The 12,768-nt window shown below is 42.8% G+C and overlaps 1 protein-coding gene across 5 annotated transcripts in view; it reads right to left on the bottom strand.

The window, feature by feature from the left end:
• The window catches only part of Slc26a8 (solute carrier family 26 member 8), a 64,763-nt gene extending 52,042 nt beyond the window's left edge, over positions 1 to 12,721 (bottom strand). For all 5 annotated transcript variants that reach the window (XM_020168911.2, XM_074082340.1, XM_074082338.1 and 2 more), the window contains exons 1-3: positions 12,568 to 12,721; positions 7,515 to 7,710; positions 1,083 to 1,222 (exon numbers count right to left, since the gene is read on the bottom strand). In XM_020168911.2, coding sequence (XP_020024500.2) covers positions 1,083 to 1,222; positions 7,515 to 7,699 — 325 coding nt within the window. In that variant the 5' untranslated portion in view covers positions 7,700 to 7,710; positions 12,568 to 12,721. The remainder of the gene's footprint in view (positions 1 to 1,082; positions 1,223 to 7,514; positions 7,711 to 12,567) is intronic.
• Positions 12,722 to 12,768: the final 47 nt, after the last annotated feature.

The following is a 12,768-nucleotide window of genomic DNA, read 5'->3' as shown; positions in this document are numbered from 1 at the left end:
TGCTCGCTGTATGATTCCATCAGAACTACGGTGATGGAGAATAGATTGACACCCCTAGGCCTGAGCAGGAATTCAGCCTCCACTTGGCCTCTCATGTTTTGTACAACCTGCACAGTCACAAGTTTCTACCCTATAGGTGAGCCCCAGAAGACAAATGGAGGTGTTTAAAGACTTTGGGGGTCCTGGGGAGTAGCTCACTGGCAGACTGTTTCCTTAGCATGCATGAGGCCCTAGGTTTGACCCCCAGCATCGGGGAAAAGAAAAATAGATTATGTAGGGGAAGTCTGAACTACTGAAAGAAAAAGAGTGATAAAACCCATTCTCTTCTCTGTGGATGAATTTGGTGTCAAGTTAACTTTCTTCCCTGTTTCCCAGGAGACCTGATAACAATAGAATGTCAACTGTGCTTCCAAGCAGAGTTGCTTATTATAAAAACGAGCCCAATTAGTACACTCCATCTGGACTGAGAGGATTGTGAATGAAGGATAACATCTAGTAGGTAGCCCTAGCTTTGGTCTTCTCCAGATGTACAGATGTTTATAACTTGGCTTGTCCTTTGTGGGGTCCTGGAAGCAATACTTAGGGGACTGTTACAATCTTTGACTCCCATTTGGAAATGAGGTTTCTTAAGCTCAGATAGCTCCCACTCCTATTTGTGTGACCTTGGTGTCTTACATCTGAACTGGCAATTGCAAGGCAAGAGAACGGCCCCTGGACTGCTGTGTCAGCTGCTGGAGAGACATTGGCATGCCACGTTTCCTAATGCTCACCTTTCTGAGTAAAGCCAGTGCATCTGAGATCTATTGTGGTCATGAGTATGAAATGACTAATAAAACAAAAAATGACCAAGAGTAGACGCTGCACATATTCTGGAAAGTGTTCAGGTGTCTAAACTAAGTCTTTTGGAACCATCCCGGAGGGGTTTGAAATCTGACAGTTGAGGGAACAAGTAATTGACAGTGATGTGAACGCAATTCACATTTTCTCTTCTGTCCATCTGGCACAAATACTTGTTCCCTTTGCGGGAGTGGACAAAGTTAAATGGACTGTCTTTGGGTGAAAAGGCTTCAGCTCTTCCTTACCTTGGGGAACTTGCACAAGGCCCACACTTATACCAGCAAGTAAGTCTCCAAGAAGCCAGTCCTTGAATCGGTACAAACACATCCATTCTAGGAAGGGAAAGATTGTAAGCACGCATCTTAGGAACTTGTGCCATGAGCAGCTGTGAGAGAGAAGAGCAGACACTTGGTTAGGTTCTCCAAAAAGAATGTCCACAGAGCCAAGAAAAGGTGAGTACTCAACCTCGTTCCCATACAGCGAAATTTCTCATCAGCACTATCAACATTGCAACTTCCTGACCAAAGACTTCTTTGTTACAGGGCTGCCTTGTGGATCGTAGGGTGTTTGTCCACATCCCTGGCTTCTGCCCACTAGGTGTCAGTAGTCCTTGCTTCCCCGACAAAAATATCTCCAGACACTGAAAAATGTTCCTGGAGGGCAAAATCATCTTAAGAACCGGTGCTGTGTATATGGCAAGACCTTGAACTCATACAACCAGTGTTTTCATTAGATGTTTGGAAAGATCGAATCTACCAGTTTCTACAAGAAAATGAAGTGTATTACTTTCTCTTTTGATATTGAAGGGTAGTAGAAAATAGGTAACACAGGTACATCATTCCCATATAGTAAGTTTTAGCAAGCATTAAGTCTCTGGCTTTGACCTATGATATATAGAAATTTGTAGAATATGGAGTCCTGTACTTAAGGAGTTAGCCATTAACATATTTTAAAATATAAATTTACTTTAAAAAATATTAAATATATATTTTAAATACATATATATATATATATATTTTAAAGGCTTTATCAACCTTTAACTCAGGAGCAGCTTTGGTTCATGAATAGTATCTAGTGGCTAGAGGCCAGGGATACCGCTAGATATTCTACAAGGGACAGGCCATCTCTTCCAAAACATCAAGGTTAAAAGTTGGGTGCGTTTGGCTCATGCCTGCAGTCCCAGCTACACGGGAGGATTAGGCAGGGCGATCACTTTGGCCCCTAAGTTTTAGACCAGCCTGGGCAATGTAGTGAGAGTCCATCTCAAAACAAAACCAAAATGTCACTGTTGCTGCTTTAACCTTTACATCATCTGTGGCACGAATCACCATCAATCAATCAGTAAAACTAATTCAGTTTTAAATCACCTTTTGCTATTTACATTTAACATGAGCTGAATGACAGAATATGAGGATTTTTTTCACAGATGAGGTGTGTTAGATGCCTGGGATTTGACTATAATAATAAATACAGCTTTGGTGTGTGCAGTGATAAAGTGTGTGCTCATGTATATTTGACTTTCATGAATATAAGCTTTGCTATCTTCAAGGTCAGATAAGGATAAAGTATATGTGACTTGGCCAAGGTCACAGTAGTAAGTGTGAACAGAGCTAGGGCAAGAAGCCAGGTCTTCTGATTCCTAGTTCAGTGTTCTACCCTCTCTGCTGCCTCCACACTTCCTACTGAGAGCTGTTAAATGAACTTCAGCTCTGGAGCCAGGAGCAAGACCATTGTTTTGGAAGGAAGGTCACATTGCTCTGATGAGAGTCACTGGGTTTGAGGCAGGTACACACAGAGTCACAGTTGGACAGCACAATCTTTGTGCACTTGCTTCAAACCCAGAGCATGGTACTGGGACAATTTTTTCCTTCACCTGGTCCAATCTCCCCTCCTCTCATGTGCCACTTGGTCAAAGGTTAGCCACCCTGTTGCCAAGTTACCAAAGCTGTTTGGCATGGCAAAAACAAAAAGGACATGAAGTGCTGAGGATCTAAAAGTTAAAAGAACTGAAGAGGGTAGCTAGAGGAGTGGATCAAGTGGTAGAGTGCCTGCCTAGCAAGCGTAATGCCCTGAGTTCAAACCCCAGTACCACCAAAGAAAAAAAGGAGAGAAAAAAAAAAAAGAATCCAGGAGGGAGTTAGAACAAGGAATTTGAAGCTCACAGGAGGTGGGGACAGAATGAGTGTTTACACATGAGTTTGGATCAAGGCATCTTACAAGTGTGGAATGTAGTTATATGAAAGTAGAGGGGACATTGTGACAGGAAAGGGAATATTTACAGTTGCTAACTGAGAGGAAGAAAGTGAGGAAAGAGATAAGAGATTTGTCTGCACAAAGGAAGAGATGGAGTTAAAAGATTATTTTATTTACTGAAATTAAAAAAAAAACCCAAAGCTTGCTTATCTGCTGTTTCCTATTTCCTAGGCACTTTACAAACACTTACTCTTTAATCTTCACCATCACCTTAGGTGCTATCGTCATGCCCATCTTACAAAGGAGGAAACTAAGGCACAGTTGCTTCAGGTGGCTTTCCTAAGGTCACACTGCTGGGAGGGGTGGAACTAGGTTTCAAAACTAAGCGGAACCATGGTCTAACCACTGTGCCCTGCAACCTCTGGCTAAAACTCAGAAGTGGAGGGAACTGTGTTTCAGAAGTAGGGAATAAAGAAAGAAGGAAATGAAAAATGAAATAAATAAGATAAAGATAAAAACAGAGGTCGGGAATAAGAACAGCTGTAAAGGAGGAGGAGAGGTCAGGTTTAAGTGTCCAGGTGGCCAGGCTGGGGCAGGCGGGCAGGTTAGGTTGAAATTTCTTTTGTGATACTTGTTGATGAGGGTAAAGTTAGGAAAAGACTGTCATTTTGTAGAGACCGAGCCAACGTGGAGAAATGCTATCTTTGGAGCTGGTGGAGTGGCTCAAGCGTTAGAATACCTGCCTAGCAAGCATGAGGCCTTGAGTTCAAACCCCAGTACCACCAAACAAAAAAAACTCAAAACAAAACAAAAAAGACAGAGGAATGCCATTTTGACACATACCCTCTTTCCCAATCTGGAGGAGAGGAAATCAGAGTGCTGACAACTAGGAGGAACATCCAAGAACATGACTTGCAAAAGGCAGGACGTGGACAGAGGACAGTGCCTCAGGGAGAAAGGGACGTCTAGGGTCCTTCCTCACTGTCACCACATGCTGTCATCACATGAGTGATAAAACAGGGTGGGAGAGGGACCAGTAAATGTAGTCAGTGAGGACCACTTGAGTAACAGGCATTGTAGCTTACAAAGGACCCTTGACCTGAAGCTTGTGGGCAGTCCAAGTGGCCTGGAGATAAAGTTTGGGGGTGCATGTGACCTTAGATAGGAAAATGTATCTTTATTTTCACTAACCTCTAACCAAAATTTAGCATTTCCTTCAATTACGAATACCAACGATAAAGCACAGTCGAATCAGTGGATCTTGACTTTGTAAACAGTAGAAATTACAAATATTATCATATTACAATTGCTATGGATATTTTAAAATACTATTTCTATTCACTGCTACCTTGAAATTATGGTAGTTATTAGGCTCACGTTAATATAATTTGGGGAGTTTTCATATTTTGATAACTATATTTTAATATAATTGGTTTTCTTTACAATGCTATTTGTTTTAAATATTAAAAATAAAGATCTGGATCCGGGTGCCAGTGGCTCACATCTGTAATCCTAGCTACTTAGGAGGCAGAGAGCCTGAACATGGTGGTTCGAAGCCAGCCTGGGCAAATAGTTCATGAGACCCTATTTCAAAAAAAAGCCATCACAAAAAAAGGGCTGGAGAAGTGGTAAGAGCGACTGCATAGCAAGCATGAGGCCCTGAGTTCAAACCCCAGTGCTACCAAAAAAAAAAAAAAAAAATCTGGCCCACACCCTTCAATACAGTCTCTTCATCAAATTGTGTGGTAAAATGGAACAACCACCCACAAAAGATGAAGTTGGGCCTTTACTTTATACTATATATAGAAGCTAACTAACAATGAATCACAGACCTACATTTAAGAGGTAAAAGTATAAAATTCTTAGAAGAAAACAGCACAATCTTTGAACTTGACAATAGTTTCTTAAATATGATGCCCAAAGTTCAGGCAACAACAATAAAAATAGATAAATTGGATTTCATTAAATTAAAAACTTCTGTGCATCACAAGACACTACTGACAGAGTGAACAGACAACTTAAAGAATGGAAGACAACATTTTCTGATCATCTATCTGATAAGAGTTCAACATGGAGACTATTTAAGGAACTGCCGCAGCTCAACAATGAAAAGACAAATAACCTGATGCTTAGGAGGATGAAGGAAGTGAGTAGACGCTTCTCCAGAGAAGATATACGAATGACCAATGAGTGCATGAAAAGTTGCTCAGCATCTTCGGGCACAAGGAAAATGCAAAAGAAAAACAAAACCCACAATGAGATAGCTTATACCTACTAGGATGGCTGCAATTTAAAAAATGGAAAAAAACAAACACTGGAGGGGACATGAAAAATTGGAATCTCTATGCATTTCTGGTGGGAATGTGCAAAGGTGCAGGCACTGTGGAAAACAGTTTGCCAGCTCCTCGAAAACTGAAACGTAATGTTTCAGATTGCAGGTACACACCTGCAATCCCAGCATGCGGGAGGCGAAGGCAGGAGGACTGCAAGTTCCAGGCCAGCCTGGGCTGGCCAGACTCTGTCTTTAAAAATAAACAAAAACAGCAACAACAACAAAAACCAAACCAAACAAACAAGCAAACAAAAGAGTTAAACATAGAGTTTCCATATAACCAGCGATTCTACTCCTAGGTATGTAACTAAAAGAATTGAAAACAGGAATTCAAACATCTATACCAAGCCAGGTGCCAGTGGCTCACGCCTGTAATCCTGGCTCCTTCGGAGGCTGAGATCAGGAGGATGGAGGTTCAAGGCCAGACCAGGCAAATAGTTTGAGAGACCCCATCTCCAACATAACCAGAGCAAAATGGGCTGGAGATGTAGCTCAAGTGGTAGAGCAGTTGCTTTGCAAGCACAAAGCCCTGAGTTCAAGTCTCACCAAAAGAAAAAAAAATCCATACCAATGTTCACAGCAATTATTATTCACAATAATGAAAAGATAAAAACAACCCAAGGGTCCATTAATGAATGGATAAATAAAATGTATACGAACACATGGATTGAAACAGAAATGTACAGATATAGTCTCCAACACGGACGAACCTTGAAAACTACGTTAAGTGAAAGAAGCTGATGGAAAAGACAGATGCTATATGAGTTTACTTAAGTCAGATAGCTACAACAGGCAGATTGAAGAAAGTAGAAGAGAGGTTACCAGGGGCGGGGGGGAGGGAAAATGAGGAATGATTGCTTAATGAGTACAGAGTTTCTGTTTGAGGTGATGAGAGGTTTTGCAAATAAATAGTGGGGATGATTGCATAACATTGTGGTGTCTATAATGCTGCTGAATTGTACACTAAAAAATGGTCAGAATAGCAAATTTGATGTTACACATGTTTTACCACAATAAAAACAGTAAACTGTTCCGAGAAGTGGGCCTCTAATTGTATCAGATTGCTGAAAGGTTTAGGTTAAGAGCCCCTGAACTGCAGGGCCCAGCTGATCACAGTATCAGAGGTGGTGGTGGTGATGGCTTCTGTGTTGATGACTAAGATGTTACTATGAGGTTAGAAAGATCTTATTCTGCTGTCATTAATTCATCCCCCACTGCTGCCTTATTTTGTGTAAAGACACTGGTAACGGTAACTGAACAATGTATTTATTAAATATCACCCCTAGATATTATGGGCACCCAACATCATTATGCCTACTATGTTTGGATGTGGCTTGTCTCCCAAAGGTGCCTGTGCTGGGAGCTTGGTTCCCAGTATGATGGTGCTGGGAGGTGGTGAAACCTTTCAGAGGGGGAGCCCAGCAGGAAGCGCTCAGGCTAAGGGAGCACCACTGTCATGAATGGATTCCTTTTGTCTCCCCGGGGTTCTGGCTCAGGTGGGGCTAGATTAGCACAGAAGAGCAGGTTGTAATAAAGTGAGGTCTCTCCATGCCTTGGACCCTTCTGGATGCAGCTGGCTCCCCTTCCACTTCTCAGCCATGTTGTGACACAACCCGGATGCCCCCACAAGGACACCAGCACCACCAGAGTCATGAGCCAAATAAATTTCTTACATATATATATATATTTTTTGGCAGTACTGGGGTTTTGAACTCAGGCCCTCAAATTTTTAAACACTGTGCCATTTGAACCACGCTCCCAGCCCCTTTTGCTTTAGCTATTTTTCAGATAGGGGCTCATGCTTTTGCCCAGGCAAATCCTCCTATCTCTGCCTCTGGAGTAGCTGGGATTCTAGGTGTGCACCAGCAGGCCTGGCCTTACTTACTTTGTAAGACACTTAGCCTCAGGAACTTTGTTACAGCAAAATACCAGAAAGTAAGCTAAGGCAGTGCCCAAAAGGTTTACAATCAAGAAGGTGCTGCAAGACAAACCACAAGAAACAACCGAAGAAAAATTACACTTTGAACTACAGGGTTCTGGTGACTGAAATTTAGAGAAGGAAAACAGAAGCCGCAAAGGAGCCAGGTTGTTTTTCTGTTTTGTTTTTTGTCCTGCCTGGCTGGGCAGCAGCTGAATGATAGGACGCACGCACCGGCACTGGACGTGGTGTCTGAAGGTGGTGATGTCAATATCCACGTTCCTGGAGGAAAGGGCTCTCCTCCTGTGCTCCTGTTGAAAAGTCTCCTCATTGTACACGTCTCGCTTAACATCGTATGTGAATGGATTTTGCCTGTACTTATAGTTGGAGCCCAGGACACTACTCTCTGGGTGCATCATTCCTGGAAGAGCTGGAAAGAGATCAAATAAAACAATTTTTTAAATCTACATCCTCATCACTTGTTTTTTTTCTTTTGAGATAGAATCTTACTTTGTTGCCTAGTCTGGCCCCCAGATCCTGGGCTCCACCAGTCCTCCTAACACAGCCTCCATAGCACTAGGAGCATAGGAGGCTGTCGCTGTGCCCAGCTCTCAGCACATTTTTAAGGAAATGTAATTTCCATATAATATTATACACTTGCAGAGCAGTTTTACAAAAACTCTTTCCTGATGTACAATTTTATTTCATCACCCTATCACGCATACAAGGTGTTTATGCTCATTTTCCACATGGAGCAAACAAGTCGGGCGTGGTGGCGCTTGCTTGTAATCCCAGCACTTGGGAGGCTGAGGCAGGAAGATCAGGAGTTCAAGGCCAGCCTGGGCTACATAGCAAGACCATGTCTCAAACAAATAACAACAATGCAAAATCAAAAACAAAACGGAGAAAAGAAAGCAAGAAGTTTAAGCAACACTGGCTATTGAATAATAGGTAGAATCAGGACACAAAAACAGGGGTGGGGCTCTGGCTCAAATGGTAGACTGCTTGCCTAGCAAGCATGGGGACTTGAGTTCAAACCCTAGTACCGCCAATACCCCCCAAAAAACCCCCAAAACAACACAGAGTAGCATCTGTCATTGTCCCTTTTCCCTTTGTTTTTCTTCAAAGTGCTTGCCAGTACTGACTTAACATTTGTTTGTTTGTCCATTTTTGTCTCCCCCATTAAAGGTCAGGTCAGGACACAGGACTTTGACAGTTCATGGCTGTTTCCCCAGGGCCCAGAATAAGTGTCTTACAGTTAGCAAGCCTTCAACAAATGCCTCTTGAATGATTATCAAATGTCCACTTAGCTTTGTGGGGCAGCAGAAAAGAGTGTAGATGCCAGAAGACTGAGGTTCTACTCCTGGCTTATTTTCTAACCAGTTAAATTTCCGTTTCCTTGTTCATAAAATGACATTTGGACAGCATGATCTCTAAGGGTCACTTTACTTAAAAAATCTATATTGTCCTCCTCCTTTATGAAATTGAGAAGGCTGCCGGGTGCTGGTGGCTCACGCCTGTAATCCTAGCTACTTGGGAGGCAGAGATCAGGAGGATTGCTATTCGAAACCAGCCTGGGCAAATAGTTCATGAAACCCTATCTTGAAAAATACCCAACACAAAAGGGGCTGGCAGAGTGGCTCAAGTGGTAGAGTGCCTGCCTCAAAAGCATGAAGTCTTGAGTTCATACTCTAGAACTGCCAAAATAAATAAATAAATAAATAAATGAGAGGGTGGAGTTAACGAGGATAGATAAGGATCCAACTCAGGGAGAAAGCATAGTCATAATTAATCATCTGTGCTTTTAATAATAAAAAAGCATAAAACCTGATATTCTTCCACATAAATGTAAAAATACATGCTTATAACATAGCTATAAAATGTATTGGTAAATACTCAAATTATGCAGATTACACAAATAGCTCTTTTATTGGAGAGGCTGCAAACAAGTAACTGTTTTGTTTTCCTTCAGAACAATTATATATCATCACCACCACCACCACCATCATCACCATCACCACCACCACCACCACAACCACCATCACCACCACCACAGTCACCATCACCACCACCATCAACATCACCACCACCACCATCATCAATATCTATTGAACATTTGCTACAGTCCAGGCATCATGCTGGATTTGCTTTTATGTTATCCCACTAACTTCGCACAACAATCTTAACGCTATCTCTTAGTTTTACAAGTGATGAAACTCTGGCTTTAGAAATCTGGCTTTAGTAACTGGGCCACATACATTTTGTATTTTTACTCTCAAAGCATTGGGTGGCAGGAGTATGCTGGATAACACCTGCACTGAAGACCACAAATTCACTGAAGGGGTGAGAGGTAGTTAGAGAACACAGCAGAGGATGAGAGGAATACTTTACATTAGGGCTGGAGGCATGGCTCACGTAGTTATATACATATAAAACTATAGACATAGATAGATAATCTATATTGTATACAGATTGTATATCTGTAATATATCTATACATCTATAACCTGTAGATTATAGATAATTTAAGGCAAGTAATTCAAATATCTGAGTTGAGGCAGTGTTAAAATAAAAAAAATAGTAGGCGGAGGGTCCTGAAAGCTGAGTTGACTTTTTAGCTATTAAAAATCTGAACATGAGATGAGGCCAGGCATAGTGGCTCACTCCTATAACTCCATCTACTCAGGAAGTAGAGCTAGGGCAGATTGAGTTTGAGTCCAGTCCAGACAAAAAGCTAACAAGACCTCATATTAACAACAACAATAAAAAAAAAAAACAACACTGAGTGTGGGGGCTTGTGACTGCAATCCCAGCTCTACAGAAGGTATAAGTGGTGGATCATGGTCCAGGATGGCCCAGGCCAAAGGATATTAGCCCTTATCTGAAAAATAACTGAAGCAAAAAGGGCTGGAAGTGCAGCTTAAGTGGTAGAGTGCAAGGTCCTGAGTTCACTTTCCAGTACCACAAGTAAATAAATAGATAGATAGTCTGAGCAGGACTAGTAACATGCATGGAGACACACTTTGAAAACCAGACCAGGTCAGTGATACTGTCTAGAGTATGCTAGTCCGTACACTAGTCACTGGCTACATTTGGCTGTTTAAATTTTACTTAATTAAAATAGAATAAGATAAAATTAAAAATTCATTTCCTCGGCTACACCAGCTGGATTTCACATGCTCAAAAGCTGTCTGTGGTGGCTTCCTTAACGGGCAGTGCAGAGACATTTCCGCCGTTACAGAAAGCTGTATTGGACAGGGTTGGCGATAAGAGAGACCAGTCGGAGACCATCAATGTCACACTGTCGAGGGGAGATCTTATCAAGCCAGGAAGACTTGTAAAAATATGGGGACATGCTAGGAGGAACAGATGGAAAGTTGTCTTCAAAGAACTCGCCCAATGTCTGGTTAAAGCAGCAAAGAAAAACACATGATTTCCTTTTAGTTATTGTTAGAAGTCTTGTCTGGACTGTCTCTGGCTTCATGATGTCGTTCTTGATTTCATAAAAACCTGAGTGCCTTGTTTTCACACTCTAGCAGAACCCTTCCAGACACAATGGGATGATCAACAGCTCCTACTGACTTATACGTCTCACCTGGCAAGATCTATTGAACCAGCAACTCTGGGCAGCCCAGCAGGCTGTGTTCAGAAGACTTCCCAGTGATTCTGATACAAAGTAAAGTGTAAGGACCACTGAAAACTAAGCTAAGTATCTTTAATCAGCTTTTCCATACTAAATTTGGGACACTGTTAAAATATAGGCATTTTAATCCAGTGCTTTTAATCTCCCCCACTATTCCATCTATCCATCCACTGCTTTGCAGATCTGTGTTCAGAATATTTTATTTTTTAAATTTTTTTGGCAGTATGGGGGCAGGATTTGAATTCAGGGCCTTGCACTTGCTAGGCAGCTGCTCTGCCATTTGAGCCACACCCCTACCCCTTTTTTTGCATTGGTTATTTTATTTATTTATTTATTTATTTATTTTGGTTGCACTGGGTTTTGAACTCAGGGCCTTATGCTTGTGCTTTACTACTTGAGCCATTCCACCAGTCCTTTTTTGTGATGGGTTTTTTAGAGATAGGATCTCAAAAACTATTTGCCTGGGCTGGCATAGAACCTTGATCCTCCTGATCCCTGCCTCCTGAGTAGCTAGGATTACAGGTGTGAGCAGCAGGCACCCAGTTTGCATTGGTTATTTTTGAGATAGTCTTGCTTTATGCCCTGGGCAGTCTGAACCCCCATCCTCCTATTTATGCTTCCCCACATAGCTGGGATGACAAGCAAGAACCATGCCCTGAACCATTCATTGACATGGGGTCTCATGAACTTTTTACCTGGGCTGGCCTCAAACTCCCCATCTTCACCTCCCAAGTAGCTAGGATTACAGGCTTAAGCCACGGTTCCTGGCCTGTGTTCAGAGTATTTTAAATACCGCAAATAATTTAAGAATAATTTATTTTTTTGCCGGTTGACACAACAGATAAGAAATCCTGAAAATGAGTTAAATTGCAAGACTACCTTTCCCCTGACAGTCATCTTTTATATATTTTCTACACTAATGAGAAGACAAAATTCATTTCTAAAATTTTAAACTAAGCATTTGTAATTCCATGAGAACCCTTTGCCTGTTACTGCCTGGGTTTTTATGGGGAATGCACTGGGAATATAGAAAAAGCCCAAGGAAAGAGCATTATCTTTGGTATTCTTCAGTCGTTTTGGTTAGTGGCTGGGGGTGAATAATTAGACAGGGTGACATCTTCAAGCCGCTGACTACTGACATATGTGCGTGGTTGGAGAGATACCCATTACTGCGATGGAGATGAAAACCCTCGTAAATAGAATTTAATGGGAGAGAAAGAGGGAAGGAGGTGGGACACACGAAAGGTTCAGTCAGAAGGAACAAAATGAACAAAAGCAGGAGGTCACAAAGGAGGAGGAGCCACTGGGGTGAGGCCTAAGGAGGAGATGGATGGGGTAGACCGGTTTCGGTGCTTTTGACCACACAGACAAGCGATTTTGAAAAGATTCAGCTTGCAAAAGGCACACATTGTTCCTTGTCATGCTGTTCCACACCGCCTTTCAAAGTAGAGACAATACCTGAGAGCTAAGCTCCCAGGGACCGCGACCCCGTCATTCATTCATTCATCCATCCATCCATTCACTCACTCATTCATTCGTTCATCCATTGTGCAAATATGAACTGAGCGCCCTGCGACCTGCCGGGGCCTGCGGGTGATCAACTTTCCCCTGCCCCGGGACCCGCCGCGGCCTCGCTGCTCCGCACCTGTGGACGTGGCCCCACCCACAGCGGGTCACCTGGTCCCCGGCGGGGCGGGAATGCGGGCGCTGGGGTCCCACGCCGCTCCGGGACCTCCGGGAGTGGCGCTGCGGACGCGGACGCCGGCGGTTCCCCGAGCCGTTGCCGCCGAACCCGCGGACGTTCCGGGCGGGCGGGGGACCGGGGCGGGGCGAGGAAGGGGAGCAT

Source organism: Castor canadensis, chromosome 8, assembly GCF_047511655.1.
Source record: "Castor canadensis chromosome 8, mCasCan1.hap1v2, whole genome shotgun sequence".
Taxonomy (NCBI): Eukaryota; Metazoa; Chordata; class Mammalia; order Rodentia; family Castoridae; genus Castor; species Castor canadensis.
The sequence above is the reverse complement of the archived record's forward strand: the minus strand, read 5'-3'. Positions and strand labels throughout refer to the sequence as shown.